The sequence below is a fragment of the Hyposmocoma kahamanoa genome, unplaced genomic scaffold (assembly GCF_003589595.1).
Source record: "Hyposmocoma kahamanoa isolate Upper Pololo Valley unplaced genomic scaffold, ASM358959v1 303, whole genome shotgun sequence".
NCBI classification, from domain to species: domain Eukaryota; kingdom Metazoa; phylum Arthropoda; class Insecta; order Lepidoptera; family Cosmopterigidae; genus Hyposmocoma; species Hyposmocoma kahamanoa.
In genome coordinates, this window is record NW_020653784.1 from 13,313 (window position 1) to 30,789 (window position 17,477).

General features: G+C 36.9%; 2 protein-coding genes across 2 annotated transcripts; both read right to left on the reverse strand.

The window, feature by feature from the left end:
- Positions 1 to 1,136: 1,136 nt before the first annotated feature.
- Positions 1,137 to 1,727, reverse strand: LOC113229307. The gene has a single exon (XM_026462857.1). The coding sequence runs from the start codon at positions 1,725 to 1,727 to the stop codon at positions 1,137 to 1,139; it is 591 nt and encodes a 196-aa protein (XP_026318642.1).
- Positions 1,728 to 10,417: 8,690 nt separating this feature from the next.
- Positions 10,418 to 16,986, reverse strand: LOC113229329. The gene is made up of 2 exons (XM_026462886.1): positions 16,222 to 16,986; positions 10,418 to 11,581 (listed from the first exon to the last, which is right to left on the reverse strand). The coding sequence occupies exon 2, from the start codon at positions 11,480 to 11,482 to the stop codon at positions 10,574 to 10,576; it is 909 nt and encodes a 302-aa protein (XP_026318671.1). The 5' UTR covers positions 11,483 to 11,581; positions 16,222 to 16,986; the 3' UTR covers positions 10,418 to 10,573.
- Between the last annotated feature and the right edge of the window lie 491 nt (positions 16,987 to 17,477).

A 17,477-nucleotide genomic window follows, 5' to 3' on the forward strand; every position in this document is an offset into this window, starting at 1 on the left:
TGCCAAGATGTTATTCTTTCTATCTTATTTTTTAAATACATTCTAACCTTTTTGTGCAAAAAGCATCATCTTTTGCCACTCGATGAGCGACGGCAGATTGCTGATGTAGTTTTTCTTAATAAAATTGCTATAGGTGTTATTGACTCCCCGGAACTTGTGGCCAAGGTCTCTCTTAGAGCCCCTTCAAGGGCCCTTAGGTTTAATCCACTCCTATACGTACCCCCAGCTTCCTCGAACTTTCGGCAGAATGCATTTCTTTTACGGGCAAGCGATAGCTTTAATTCATTATCTAAGCAGGTCGACATCGATCTCTTCAACACTGGTGCGACATCGGTAAAGCGTGTTATGACTAAGTTGGTTTTTGATAGGTAATTGTTTGTTTATTTTTCTTTTTTTTTGTGTGTGTGTTAATATATGAGTTGTAAATTTGTTTAATCTGTTTTGTGGATAAGCTACTTTTATTCTTTTTTCTTTTTATATGTACGAGTATAGTTAAGTGATGCTCCAAATTTTGTTTATAGTGTTTCTATTGGTGGGGACCTTTAATTGGCTTTCTAATTTTATTTAAGTTTTTATTTTGTATAACAGCCGTTGGTTCTCCTTCAAATAAAATAAAATAAAAAATAAAATAAAATAAACACACATCTATATTCATTCAGCCAGTACTTCTACTCATTGACTAGAGCCTGGACTACAGTACGTTCTATTCAAGTATGCTCGAACAGGGACCGAATAGTGCGCAGAACAGCTATCATTTTGTAACCAATGGGATTCCCTCAGCTCCTCTGGCACGTCTTCCATTAAATTAGGGAGATCATTCTGAAGGAACTCCAAATAACTTTGACCAGTTATCATAATTTTTTTTATATCAAAGATGCTTAAACTATGTGCAAAAAAAAATTTTGCACTGTGTTTGATAAATTGTCTATTCGGTGTTCAAGATTGAACGACACAATGAATTGATGCTTTTAACACTGTATATTCTGTACTTTGATTACAAGGAATTAATTTTAAATATATATCAAAATAACAGTCGCACTTGATCCGTAGCCATAGCATGTAATGTCACATTTTTTTCTTCTCACTGACGTTTCTACACCGCATTCCCACGCAGCCCCCTCCGTGGCCCAGTGGTGTTATCGGCGCGAACATCTTCCCCCCGTATCTCTATCTTCTATCTTGAAGACCGTAGGATTTCGAGGAGAAGCCATCATCTGCTGATCATCTGTCTGCGCAGTAGGTAGGGGACAAAGGTTGCTCACGGCGCAACGTATTATGCCTTTCGATGTTGTAACATCTGCCACGCGAGCGACTCCGTCAGGTCCAGGGTAGAGCTGGTGTATGCGGCCCATTCGCCATTTTAAAGGGGGTAGGTTGGCCTCCTTGAGGATGACCATGTCTCCTAGCAATAGTTGTCCTTTGTTGATTCGCCACTTGGATCGTTGTTGTAGTTCACATAGGAATTCGTGACGCCATCTCTCCCAAAAACGCTGTCTCAGGTTCTCGATATGTTGAAATGTGTTCAATTGGCTAGCTTTACTCTCGAGCAGTGGTGGTAAGAGCAGCGAAGTAAGAGGTCTGCTGATCAGGAAATGCCCAGGAGTCAAGGGATAAAGGTCTGAAGGATCCGATGAGAGTGGAGTGAGGGGTCTCGAATTCAATATTGCCTCGATTTGAACGAACAATGTCGATAATTCTTCATAAGTGAAATGATTATTACCTAACATTCTAATTAAGTGATATTTTGCGGACTTTACGCCCGCCTCCCAAAGCCCACCAAAGTGAGGGGAATAAGCCGGTGAGAATTTGAACATAATGCCTTCGTCGGCAGCAAATGACGAGATTGACTCATTGCATGATTGTAAAAATTTTGTAAGTTCATTATTTGCACCTACAAAATTACGACCGTTATCACAATGGATCTCAGTAGGTTTTCCCCTACGAGATATGAAACGTTTTAGGCATAACATGAATATTTCGGTGCTGAGGTCGGATGCAATTTCCAAATGTAGAGCTCTGGTTGAGAAATAAATAAATAGGCACAAATAGCTCTTAATAATTTTGCATCCGCGCCCTTTACGATCCTTTATAGGAAAAGGAGCTGTAAAATCGACACCTGACACTTGGAATGGTAAGTTTGGAGTAACTCTCGAGCTAGGCAAGTTTCCCATTACGGGAGTTACAGTTTTAGCTTTTATTATTCCGCACAATCTACAACTGTTCGTGGTGCTTCTAGCTAACCGTCTACCCGTTATTGGCCAACACCTTTGTCTTATGTTTGTTAGTAATGCTTGTGGGCCGCAATGAAAAAGTTTTTTATGTTCGTGAACAAATAATAATTTAGAAAAAACGTGATTTGACTGTAATAATATAGTACGTATTTTATCATAAGGTTCAGATGACTTTTGTATACGACCACCTACACGAAGAATGCCTGTTTCGTCTAAAAATGGTCTCAATGAGAGTAGGCCTGATTTTGATTGTAAGCCTTTTTTGTTTGTGAGTATATTAATTTCAAGTTCAAAACACTCTAATTGATCTTGCTTTACTAGGAAATGAAGAGAAGATTTTAATTCATCAGTAGTTAGATAGCCTGTGTGTTTAGAATTTGCATGCCGTAAATTGTGATAAAACCGTAGTATATAAGCTACACTTATTTGCAGAGTGGAGAACTTCGAGTACCGTTCGACATTCACCAGCCCGGTGATGGTTTTAGTAGTTATAGTGCAAGTATTTGTGTTAAGTTCTATTTCTGGTAAATTATGCGGTAAATTTCAGTCTCATGTGGCCAATTATGTTCATGGTCTAACAAGAATGAAGGGCCATGCCACCATAACTTGGCTTTGCTGATGAGCTTCGGATCTAAGCCTCGCGAGGCTAAGTCTGCGGGATTGTGAGCTCCTGGGACATGCCTACAAGAACCACCAGATGTAGACTGCTGTATTTCTGCGATACGATTCGAAACGAAAGTTTTTAAGTCACGAGGGTGAGATAGCAGCCAACCGAGGACCACGGAAGAATCAGTCCAGTAAAACATTTTTGTTATGTTAAGGCGAAGAGCCTTTAAAACCTTAGAAGACAAACGACATGCTAAGAGAGCTCCACATAGCTCTAAGCGTGGAATTGGTTGAGGTTTTACTGGGGCAACTTTAAGTCTTAGCACATAACAGGTTAACTTGTACCTCACCAAGTCTATTAAGAGATCGTAGATATACACATGCCGCATACGCATTTTGAGATGCATCGCAGAACACATGTAATTCTATATTCACCGAAACGTCACCAAGAACACACCGGGGAATTTGAAGTGAAGATAGACTATCTAAATTTGCAACAAAATTCAACCACGAATTTTGAATATCTGATAATATGGGATCATCCCAGTCTAATTTGGTGAGCCACGATTTTTGAAGAATCATTTTCGGTATGATGGTGCATGGGCTCAATAAGCCAAGGGGATCAAATAACTTAGCAGAATTGGAAAGAACATTTCTGTTTGTTGCTAAAGAAGGACACTCTATTTCTGTTGGAAATTTAAAGACGTCGGCCACTGGGTCCCACTTGAGTCCCAGTGCACTGGATTGTGAACAAAAGTCCAAGTCCCTTGGTATAAGAGAACTTGGATTGTTCTTAAAAATAGAAGGAACGTTTGAGCGAAACTTACGCAATGGAAAGCAAGCAGAATGAAATACTTTAGTGACTAGTTACGATGTGATATAATTCACTTTCTGATGCACTGCCTGAAAGAAAATCGTCGACGTAAAAATCAGATCGAATTGATTGTGCTACATTTTCGCCCGCACAATACTTTGCACACTCAATTAAACACCTACTCGTAGTACTGAGAAAGAGTGCCGATGCTGTGAAGTAGGTTATAGTAGGTATTTAATTCAAATATTTTGATAGGGATATCATCGCTATCACGCCACAAAATTCTTTGCAGGTGGCGCTGTGGTGGATGAATTAATACCTGACGGTACATTTTCTCTACGTCAGCCGAAACCACATATTGGTGTTGGCTGAATCTTAATAATATTGAGAATAAATCGTCCTGCACGACAGGATCAGCGTACTGTATATCATTAAGGGACACGCCAGATGAAGTTTCAGCTGACGCATCGAACACGGCCCTTAATTTAGTCGTTTCACTACTTTCCCGTATGATGGCATGATGTGGTAAAAAACAACCATTCGACGGAGATAGGACTTCACGCATGTGTGTCAGGCGTTCATACTCTCGCATAAACTTATTATATTCTACACGAAGTAAGGGATTTTTTCTCATTTTTCTTTCCATTTGCAATAGTCTTTTTTCAGCAATATGATATGAATCAATTACACAACACAATGAATCAATTACAATCACCTAGTACATCTGGTGATTCACGAAGAGGGATCTCAAAATCTACCGTCTTGGTCGCGGTAAGTAGTTTCTTTGAATATTTTTTCACATGGATGATCATTTAGAGAAGAAATATTGTCCGTGGGTACTTCTTCAAGTTCCCAGAACTTAGATAGTTGCTGCTGAATGTCTTTACTAAAATGACAGAAAGTTCGATTAGAAGAAGTGCAATGTTTCCCCCCCATGGGGCCAGCAACTATCCATCCTAGTTCGGCTTTTAGCAAAAGTGGTTTGTTAGGACCCAATTTTATTTTAGAAGACCCAATTATGTCCCAGAAAACGTCAACTCCTAGGAGCATGTCAATTTCTGAAGGGTAAAACAAGTGAGGATCTGCCATTGGATGTTACTAGGAATATCTAAGTCGCGAACTAGCATTTCCGCTTGAGGTAACTTGTCTGTATTTAAAGGAAGAATAAAACATTGTAACAGACATATTAAATGACGTATATGAAGAACGAATAACGAACGTTGCAGTGTTCTGTAATATTGATGACGGCATTGTTAAGACCGGATACAGACTGCAGTAGATTTTTAATTTTGGGAAGACCGATTCTGTCTAGTGCCGTCTCGGTAATAAAAGAAGACTGGGTTCCACAATCCAGCAACGCTCTCAATGTATACGATTTGTCATTATTTGTAACCTCGACTAAGGCCGTAGACAGAAGAGCCTGAGTCGAGGAAACAGCAGACATACTAACGACGCATGAAGGACACAAACACAGACTTACTAGCGTGCACAGTTTCCAATACTGCATCTCGCTTACGAAGAAATTCAAAAAATTCTGTTAATCGCGGTGACGTAAGGGTGCTCCTAAACTCTTCCCAACTCCTGGAAGTGACAGGGTCTAACTTGGCAGAAGCCACAAAGATAACAAGAGAATCCCAGTGTTCCGTGGGTTCCCCTAATGATTGTAACGCATTTAAGTTTTTAGAAATTGCATCTATTAAATCACGTAGACCCGTTTCCGATTCCCTAAGCATGGGTTCAATCGAAAACGAACATTTAATGTGTTCATTAATTAATAAACGCTTATTATTATATCTATCACAAAGAAGAGACCAAGCCATTGGATAATTTAAAGAAGACACAGATAATGAGTTTATGACAGCCTTTTTACTCAAGCCAGTTTACTCACGTCATCCACACTTTCATTATTGTGTATGAGCGACAAATACATGTCCCTGAATTCTAACCATTTATCAGAGTCCCCAATAAAAGGAGGTATTTTTAAAGGTGGTAACTTGAAATTAGTACGATTGTATGAAGAGCTATGAGAACCAGTTTCTAATTGTAATTTAGTTTCAAAATTTTTGTAAAACTTCTTGCGCTTGTGCAATTAAACCATAAAATTTGTTCTCAGTCACCTCCCTCTCACCTAGTTGCAAACTATCATTGCTATCCATAGACTCAATTTGTAATTGTATTTCATCAAAGTTGTTTAACAAATCCTGTAATTTATTTAACTTCAATGTTAGCTCGTTAAACTGACTTTTACTTATGTTAGATTCTAGCAAAGGCGTCAAATACTTTTCGAATAAAGATATACGTGTTCTTACACGACCTCTCTGTGCAATAAGTTCCTTGAAATCACTCATAATGTAAACGCAAACTCGACTTATAAAATAAGAGTATGTGTAAAAAACTAAATGTAAACAAAGAAATACAATGAGTGCAACCTCGATCCCGCACAAACCGGTCCAGTTAGACAAGCTGATGCGCGCTGTTATCACTGGTCACCCGACGCCTGCGCAAGTGCTGCGATAACGGCACAGTGCTGACATGATGATGCACGGCGTTTCGCGCTCGCCAATTCTCACCGTATTCTTCCCAAATTTTCCTGGAATTCGTTGGCGGATAGGTTTGAAACACGAGAAATTACTTCGGTTTGTTGAAAACATAACGTACTTTGACAAAAAAACCGTTAATTTGCAACGAACAAATTTACGCTAAATAAGTATTTTATTTACACCAATTCTAAAGGAAGTTTGTACTTACACATTCAATTGATTCAATTATGCTAAATGTTACTCACTAATTGTGAAATTGGAAGAAATATGACGGAAATTGAGCCAATTTCGGCCTAACAAATTAAACTTGTAGGTAGGTAGGCACACGTATGTGTGAAAGAATTGTATCGACAAAATTTGAACAAATCGAAGCAAATTGATAAGAAAGGAATTAGATTGGATAGGAACGTGCTTAATTCCCTCGGATTTGGATTGTTGCACCTCGCCCTTCAGGATTTCTCACCTTCCAGCGTCGATCAGCGATCGCGTCGGGGTCACCATAAATTGTTTGATAAATTGTCTATCCGATGTTCAGGATTGAACGACACAATGAATTGATGCTTTTAACGGTTTTAACACTGTATATTCTGTACTTTGATTACAAGGAATTAATTTTAAATATATATCAAAATAACAGTCGCACTTGGTCCGTAGCCATAGCATGTAATGTCACATTTTTTCTTCTCACTGATGTTTCTACACCGCATTCCCGCGCAGCCCCCTCCGTCGCCCAGTCCACTGGGCGACGGAGGCGCGAACGCACTGAAAAATAAAATAATTTTTTTTAAATTTAAGTGCCATAGTTAGTTATACTATTTACTGCCTATCTATTAGCACAGTTAATGTAGACTATTATGACACCAAAAAACCGAAGGAACTGATTAACTTGTAGTCGTGGTCTACAAAAACGTAAAATAAGGTGAAAATTATTTAATTGAAACAAAAAAGAAATATATCTTAGGTGAGATATATTTTTCTTTATATTTTTTTGAACGTTCATAAGCTCTACTATAAGGTATTTCAGGCTTGTCTATTCTTTACGGGACACCCTGTATATTCATATTTGGTGGCTATTGTTATAATTTAAAATTATGTTTGTAAACTTACATTATTATTTATATTGCTTACCTTCATTACTTACACCATTTACATTATTTGCTTGACATTTTACACTTTTGCGTGTGATGCACTGTGGTGGCATGGCTTACTGGGCTGCGATCGCTCACCATATGGTACTGGCAGAAAACTAGCACTGCTTGACTTCTCTCGGTCTTCAGTATTTATGCTGAGTCAGGGCCATTGCAGCACAAACTAGTCACAGGAACATTAAAATTTTATCAGTTCTAATAGTATTTGTTTGTTTTTCTCGCAGTATTTGTGTTATAATATAAATGTATGTTGCCAAGTCTAGAAACACTGAATTTTTTACGTTAAATGATGATTTATAAGTAACTTATATATTTGCAGTATCGGCGTGGTTTGTCAGTAACAAAATTTAGACAGCTTATTGACTATTATTTAAAAATCCGAAATTATATCAGTTAAAATCTAAAAAGATTCTATACCTGCTTAAAGGAACTGTCTTTTGTCTAGACAGATATTAAAGGAGCGCGATACAAATAAAGCTATGCAATATTTCCACGACAACTTAACCGTATTGTATAATCTCAAGATTCCGTAAATCAATTAGTGTCCAATAAATATTAAAAAACCAAAATGTAAAACTGAGGGAATATTGCGTTACCAATACTACGCCGTAAAGTCAGAAATCAAAAATCAACAACTTATAAGAAATGCAAAAAATGAAGCAAACACATCTTGGAATATTGCGGAAAATGGATATAATAATCTTAGTAGTGACCAATTTATACATGAAATTGTAATAAATAATAGTACTATAACTGACCCTGTCTGCATAGCTGATGAATTTGACAATTATCTAATTGATTTATCAAACTCAAACAAAAAATAACAAACTCACTTGACAAATAGTATTTGTATCCAACCCTTGGACGCTATAGAGAGTAATATCATTAAATAGTACAAATACAACAGGATATGATGATATTATATCGACCAGAGTTGTCAAACATTGTGCAACTGAGCTGAATGCGCTCCCACTCATTTGATTAATCTATCTATTGAAAAGGTACCTTTCCGGAATGTTTAAAACATCAATTATTAAGCCTACACACAAAAAGGGCACCAAAACTGACATGGTAATTACCGTCCCATTTTATTAGTTCCAGTGTTTTCCAAAGTTTTTAAAAAGCAATAAAAACGAGGCTTCTCAATTTTGATTTTTTTATGATATCACGTGACGGGACGAACGAGTCATGTACCTGGTGGTAAGCGTCACGCCTGTCCATAACAGTTGCAGTGCCGCCCAGAGCTTTAAGTCGCAAGGATTAGAGAAGGGGCTCTGCCACTGCGCCCTTCACCCAGAGATGCTATTAGTTGACAAGTCCCATGTGCCTGCAATTTCACCAGCACCCTTACCCTTCAAAACCAAAACGCAGTAATGCCCACAGTACTGCTTGGCGGCAGATATAGGTACTTCCCTGGACGAACTCTTTCACTAGGAGTTCTACTGCTACTAAAAAAGCTTCTAAATACAACTTAATAAAATAATAATCAAACACATTATGTTTGTAGGGACAACTGTATGTATAATAATATATAGCACATATACATTATAACCTTAATTCAACGCCGTTATTGCAAATCTTGTCTATTACAACCAAACGAGATTTAATGATTTCATAAAACGGTTAAGTGACATTAAAGTGGCAGTCTCAATAAAAGATGAATTGCGCAGGCGGACGGAAACATAAAACAATGTGTTTGAACGGCAATCGTCAAGGAAGGCGTCGGATTATCAAATCTCGACAATGTTGCAAATGCAGTCTTATAAAACAATGTCGTCGCAAGCAATGAAAAACCTTCAGTTGCTTGAAGATTTGCAAGTCCGATGCGTTTGTATGAAATAACAATACTATGAACAATACAATACAACTCAAAAATTGTGCGAAGGTCTGCAAAAGAAAATATAGTTTAATTATATCACGGAAGAAAAAACGACGGTAGTGCCTTAAGTCTCGATTACCTACAATCAGAACTATGTGTCGCTAAAACTCACACATTCATAATTTGAAACACTATGAAACACAGACCACATAAATAAGCTAATCTTGATAATGATGAATGATTGGTCGTAGTTTCTAATTTAAAAATAAATAAATTCTGGACTGTCAATATAACTTAAACTTTACCCTGTTGGCATATCGTCGAAAGTTGGATACCTATTATTGCAAGGATTTTATATTGAAATTGCAATCAATGTGCTGCCATCCAGCGATCAATAGCTGGACGACGACTAAGATGAATTCGAGATGTTCACTTAGTTCTCCAAAAAAGAAGCGACCATATTGCAGCGGTATAAGCTTTACTTTCGTATTATGAAAAAAAATATTACGTAACATAGAAGATTTATTAAAAAGAAAATAAATTAAAATAACATTTAACTATGACAAATGAAATACCACCATAGATTACAAGTGCGACTATCATTTTTTCACTTCACAGCGCACAGTAGCAAAATAAAGCATTTTCTACGATTTTTGTGGTTTTATAATTGACACTACCATAATGTACAAAACGAAAATGGCGGACTGAGCTTAAGTATTATCGGGTACTGTTGGCATACGAATCACGCAAAATACCAACAAATGCACGTCGGGTTCGCGCTAAAAAGTGTTCGCACCTATAGGGCGTTGAAATCGTATACCTACAGAGTTTGTTCGACTGACAGCGCGGTTGTCAATCATGCAGTACTATATAATTGTATGATTAAACGAACTTACCTTAAGTGAAGTTCTATCATAATTATGCGAAACTCCTTGTCCGAGACGGTTTAACGATGTAGTATACGTTGATTGTACAAGCGCCGTCACAATTTTTAAAGATCTAAAACAAAAAACTTCTAGGCCGTATATTTGTTTAGATATGGCAACTCTAATGTCATTACGTTTAAAGTATTATCATGAACAACCCTATCTAGGGAAAAAATTCAAAAAAGAAATGATGATAAATTTCTGGGAGGGATGGGTATGCCGTCTCGGACAAGGAGTTTCGCATAATTATGATAGAACTTCACTTAAGGTAAGTTCGTTTAATCATACAATTATGCTCTCTCCTTGTCCGAGACGGTTTAACGATGTAGCTGTTTGAAGCTAGGGTTGTGAATGAATAGTCTATGTTACATAGTCATAAAGATTTACATTCTTTATTTTTATTTTAAATTATTTTATGCTATAAACATTCACTTACACATTTTAAATAATTTTAAATAATTTGTGTGCAAGACAATTAAGAACCATATTTTATATATAGTTCTCAATTGTCTGACACACAACAGTACTAAAGGACGACGGATCATTTATTACAGGGCGGTTATAGAATCTGGCGAAGGTCTCAGAATTTTGAGACCAGCCTGCAGTTTTCCTTATGTCTTCTATATTAAGTCCAGACCTCTTTGCCGCTGAAGTTGATGCATGTCGGGTACTGTGGGCCGTGAAAGAGGTCATATCTATACCAGCTTCTTCTATAGTAGTCTTTGTCCAACGGCTTATAGTTTGACAAGACGCATTTTTGTGCGGCTTTTTATATGTAATAATCAAATTTTGAATATCTTTTCTTATGGACTGTGTGATATTTATATAGGATCTTATGATATGAACTGGGCAGATTTCTATTTTATTGTTGTAAGTTTTTAGATGTAACATTGGTTGTAGGGCACCTCGTTTTGTAGTCTTTATGATATCCGGAATATGTATCTGAATTCCTTGATGAACCACCTTAATATTATTTAGTTTAATTAAGGACAGGGTTTGAACCCTATGTCCCGTCGTCAATGCTAATATAGTGACTAACTTTTTAGTTAGTTTTTCCAAGCTTATATCCACATGTGGATACCATAAGGCTACATGGTTTAAAACTAAACCAGGATCCCAGGTAAAATTGTATTTTGGTCTAGGAGGTTTTGATCGGAAGACTCCTTTAATAAATCTTTTGATTCTTTCATCATTTCCAACTTGTTGTCCTATTATAAGTGATAAGGCGGACCTTGTCGAATTTATGGCGCCATTATTAAATTTTTCATTTAAAAATGTTAGAATATTAGGCACTGGGGCTTCATAAGGGCTTATTTTTTGCTGTTCACAAAAATACCACCAGGATTTTAATGCTGTGTCGTACTGTTTCATTGAGTTGTTGGCGAGAGAATTTAGCATAACAGGAATTGCGGAGGCCGGAGTTCCTCTTCTCACATACGCTTCGCTGACAACAGCCCTGCTGCCAGGGTAATTTGTCGATGTAGTGGGTGTACATGTCTGAAAGGTGATGAAAGTAATGTTTTGTTGGGTTGAAATAGTATAGGTTCGCCTATAATAAGTTGTTTCATCAAGGGAAACCAGGGCTGTGATGGCCAGTAGGGAAAAACAAGGACTCCAGTAGCTTGATCTGTCACAATTTTGCGTATACATTTTAGAACTAAGCTGAAAGGGGGGAAAGCATAAAAGAAAAATGGTTTCCAACAAAGGGTAAAAGCGTCTACTGTAAAAGCTTCAGGGTCTTTTTCCATGACACAAATTTTGGACACTTATTATTTATTCTAGATGCGAATAGGTCTATTTCTGGGATGAAATTATCTTTTGTGTTAATATAGGATGCAAAAACCCAGATATTTTTACCTTCACACCAATTCCAAATCTGTCTACTAATGTCGTTTAAGTGCGGAAACTGTATTCCTCCATTTTTATTTATGTAAGCTACAGCTGTTGTATTGTCAATTCTTAATAAAATTTCACAGTTCTGTAAATTTTTCGCAAAACATTGTAATCCCAGAATGCCGCTTTTAGTTCAAGGTAATTTATGTGGAATTTTGTGTCAGATCGTGACCAAGATCCTGAGGTTTTTTCCGAGCCGCAGACTGCACCCCAGCCTGTTGATGACGCATCAGTATGGATTTCAACTTCAAATTGAAATTGTTTTATAGGATTAGAATTTTTTATATTTTTAGTCCACCAACATAATTCTGGCCAGATTTTATCTGAAAGGTACATAATATCGTCATAATTGTCATAAGATTTTAATAGGGCTAGGTATTTTTCTCTCTCTAAAAGTTTTGTATATACCCAGCCATATGGAACAGCTGGACAAACAGAATTTAGAGAGCCTAACAGTTGTGAAAATTCTCGAATTTTACAGTGTGTTTTCTTTTGAAAAGATTTAATTTTTTCTAAAATATTTCGTTGTTTTTCTTTTGGTACAGATAGAGTAAGATTTCTAGAGTTTAATAAAAACCCTAAATATTTACATGTTTTATTTGGTTCAAGGACACTTTTTTCAAAGTTAACAACAAATCCCAAATCCTTTAATAGTTTGCATGCAAATACTACGTCTTGTCTACATGTATTTTTGTCTTTGTTGAAAATAATGCTGTCATCTAAATAACAAGACATAAGAATGTTTTTATTTCTGAGATAAGTATTAACTGGTTTTAATAATTTTGTGAAAACAAATGGGGCAGTACATAATCCATAAGGCAGGACATTAAACTGGTATAGTTTCTCATCAAATATGAATCTTAGAAATCTCTTTGAATTTTCAGATATAGGGACAGAAAAATATGCTTCTTTTAAATCTACCGTGGCCATGTAATAATTTTTTGAGATCAATTTGCATGATGTTCTAATATCTTCCAATTTAAAGTGTTCTGTATTTATGTATCCTTGTAAATTGGGAACGTGGAATGTCAATACACTATTGGCACCGGGAAGATTGGAGGAGCTACTATTGGAAATGAAGGGACTAGAAATAGAAGTGTTGGGGTTAGGAGAAATAAGATGGGAAGGGAGCGGAGATTTTTGGCTTGGCGATTATAGGATCATCTATATACAGGAGATAAAAGGGGAAGTTATGGAACAGCCATTATACTGAATAAAAAATGGGGCAATTTAGTAGAGAATACCATTCATCATAGTGACAGAATAACGGCCGTAAAACTTAAAGCGATACCAGAAGATTTAGTAGTCATACAAGTATATATGCCGACAGGACAACACCCAGATGAAGAGATTGAACATATGTATGATCAAATAGATTCCATAATAGATGCGACTAAAGAAAAAGATAACTTGATAATAATGGGAGATTTTAATGCTGTTGTAGGGGAGGGTAAAGTAGAGAATATTGTTGGAGAGTTTGGTTTGGGAAAAAGAAATAAGAGAGGTGAAAGGTTAATTCAATTTTGCAGAGAACATAATTTGTCAGTTTTAAATACCCAGTTCAAAAATCCAAAAAGAAGACTTTATACGTGGAAAATGCCCGGAGATATAGTAAGATACCAAATAGATTTCATACTCGTTAGACAAAAATTTAGATATCAAGTGAAAAATTGTAAAGCTCTCCCTGGGGCAGACATGAATACTGACCATAACCTTTTAGTTACCATACTTAATTTACACGCAAAAAAGTGTAATAGAAAAACTAAAACCAAAGAAATTGATCTCAGTAGATTAAAGGAACACAATTATAACGTGCAATATCATAATAAAGTAGGAAATAAATTAGTTAAGTTCAAAGAGTGCAATAATTTAGATGATATGGACGTTGACGATAGATGGAAAAACGCAAGAGATATTATGAGGACAAGTGCAGAAGAAATATTAAAGAAAGCAAAAATAGTGCCAAGAAAGACGTGGCTAGACAAAGAAACCAGTGATCTAATTCTAAAAAGAAGACAGTACAAAAACAAATCGGATTCAAAAAGTAGGGAGGAGTACAGACGACTGACGAATAAAATAACTAACTACTGTAGAAATAGTAAAATGAGAGAGATTGAGAACAACTGCAAGGAAATAGAATACTATTTACGAAAGGGGAATATAGATAAAGCCTATAGTAAAATAAAAAGCATGAATAAAAATAACAGAACCCGAAGTACAACCATTCTAAGTGAAGACGGAACAATTATATTGGACAGTGGGGGAATCGCAAACAGGTGGAAGAGATACATAGAGGAACTATACGAGGGGGAGGAATTGGTTGATAGTGATCTGGAAGATGAAGGGTGTGTTGGTGAGGACGAGCTTGGGCCGGAAATAATTAGAGATGAATTTGATTTGGCGGTGAGGAACATTAAAAATGGTAAAGCAGCGGGTTATGACCGCATCTTCATAGAACTCATAAAGAAAGCACCGGATCAAATGATAGACGAGATTTTCGAAATAATTACAAAAATTTACCGGTCAGGAAAAGTGCCTTTGGATTTTTGTGTCAGTAAAACAATAGCAATACCCAAGAAACATGACACTCGTAAATGTGAAGAACATGGAACCATCAGTTTGATCTCACAAGCATCAAAAATAATTTTGAAAATCATCCAAAATAGAATTAGACCAAAGGTTGAATCATTCATTGGAAACGACCAATACGGCTTCAGACAGGGCAAGGGTACCAGAGAGGCAATCTTGGCATTGAGGCAGATAGTAGACAGAAGGTTGGATTTGAATTTAGAGACCTATTTAGCCTTTATTGATTTAGAAAAAGCTTTTGATAGGGTGAATTGGGGGATGATGATGGAAGTGCTGAGAAGGGCCGGGATTGACTACAGGGATAGAAGAATTGTTTTTGAACTATATAAAAAGCAAGAAACCATCATAGAAATAGAAGAAAAAAGTAGAAAAGCAAGAATCAAACGGGGAGTACGACAGGGTTGTTCACTTTCGCCACTAATTTTCAACATTTTTATCGAAAGCGCAATACGAAAGATTTTAGAAACATCTACAGAAGGAATAAAAGTTAATGGGGACAGAGTGGTTTTTATTAGATTTGCCGATGATATCGCTGTAGTTACGGAGAGCAGAGAACAGCTGGAAGCCCTTCTCAATAGAATGAATCAGATTTTACGGAATTCCGTTTGACAATTAATAAAAGTAAGACCAAAATATTGGTTGTCTCAAAACAACCTATCAGAGTTAACCCTATTCGTATAAATGATACTCCAGTGGAGCAGGTTCCGCATTTCAAATACCTTGGTAGCATTATTACAGAGGACTCTAAATGTACCACAGACATAAGGACCAGAGTTGCAATGGCGAAGCAGGCATTCCATAATAAAAGAAACATTCTCACATCAGGAATACCGTTGGATCTGAAAAAAAGTTTTGTGAAAGCCTATGTCTGGAGCACTGCACTCTATGGATGTGAGACCTGGACCATCACAAAGAGAGACAGAGAGCGATTGGAGGCATTTGAAATGTGGTGCTGGAGACGTATGGAGAGGATAAGCTGGACCGAGAGAGTGACTAATGAGGACGTTCTGGAGAGGATTGGGGAACGGAGAGGCCTGACGGAGACAATAGAGAATAGGAGGGGAAAAATGTTTGGACATTTGTTGCGCAACGACGAACTATTGACGGTTGTTGTTGAGGGAAAGATGGAAGGAAGGAGACAAAGAGGAAGACCGAGAATGACATTCTGTGACCAAATAAAAACAAAGGTTAATGTGAGCAGTTACAGGGAGGTCAAGGAGTTGGCTATGGACCGTGAGGAGTGGAGGAGGCTACACCGACAAGAGCATGGCTCTTAAATAAAATGAATGTATGTATATTTGTATAATGTATGTATATTTGTATAATGTATGTATATTATGTGTGTATTTGTTTAACTGTTTTAAATTTAAAATAAACCTAAATGAACCATTTTGTTTAGGAATTAGAAATATTGGGGAAATAAATTGGTTTGGATTATGACTACATTCTGAAATAGCTCCTAATTTAATAAGCTTATTGATTTCAGAGTTTATGACCTGTTTTTCAGTGTCATGATATGTCTGTGATTGTAAATCGTGTGGTGGGGGTGGTTCATTGAATGGAATTTCATAGCCTTTTAGCCATTCTAGTATTACAGGATCATCTGTTATTTCTAACCAATTATCAAAGTAATTCTGTATTCTACCTCCATGTACCTGTGTATTTATTTGTGGTATCGGGGTCTCGACTTCGGTGGGGATCGTCTCTGGAATTTCTGGCGAGGTTGATTGAAGTGGGGCTGGTTTAAGCGGCGTAGAGGGTTCTGTCTCTTGATCGGGTATTGTGATAGTGGCCCACTGCGAGGTTGTTGTTGTGGCAGTGGGCTTTTCCAGTTTCCCCGTTTTTTATTGGCTGTACTAGGTGTTTTCTTTTCAGGAACTCGTATTTGATTACTTGTTTTCTGTATCTTCTGAGCTGCATTTATTTTTTCCATACAATCTTTTCCGAAAAGATATTCATCTGGAATTGTATTTTTAAGAGCTTCTTGTATAGTCTTTGTTGTACTTGGTAGTGTAAAAAATTTCCTAGATGATGAATCCTGGTGATAAATTTCTGCTAACATTTTTGCTGCATCATTAATTTGTTCTATCAGAGATTTTGTGTTTATGTCGCCCTTAAATATGTTTGTCAATGCTCTTCCGAGCGAAGTCATTACCTTTCCTGTCATGTTTTGTCGAAAAACAATTCTTTTATCTCTTTTTAAAGAAGTGTCTGAGAAAGAGGCGGCCACTTCTGGATTTAAAATTGGTGCAACTGCACCTGGGAAGTTTTTGGGAGTGGGGTATTTTTTAATCAAAGCGTCTCTGGCATCTTTTCCCAGACCTGTTGTCAGTATTTTTGTCCATCTGTCTGCAAGTTCTTGTCTAATTGGTTCTCCTAATTCCGTTTTGTCTTCTCCTTCGGTACCCAATGCTTTTAGAAATTCTTCTGGAAGGTTTTCCTTTTCTTCATCTGAAAAAATACCTCATCTATAGTTTATTTGCTATACATATACCAAGTCTATTTGCTTGTGATAGCGTTAATTTTAAAGAGATTGTTTACATTTTGTCTGCCCGCACTATGATAGTGCATTATAATTTTTAACATGACAAGTAGTCTACCCGCACAGTGGTAGCGCTTTATTTCTTTTATCAATACAAGTTGTCTACCCGCTAAGTGGTAGCGCGTTAGTAAATACTTATCATTACAAGTTGTCTACCCACAAAGTGGTAGCGCATTAGTAATTTTTAATCATTACAAGTTGTCTACCCGCACCGTGGTAGCGCATTAGTACTGTTTTTATATTGGACTGTCAGTTACCACAGGTAACTGCTTTCTTCTCCATGCGTTTAAAGAATTATGTAAGTTTATTAAACTATACCTGTAGCAGTATTTTCCATTTCCGGTTGAAGTACGTCTGCTGGTGTCGGAG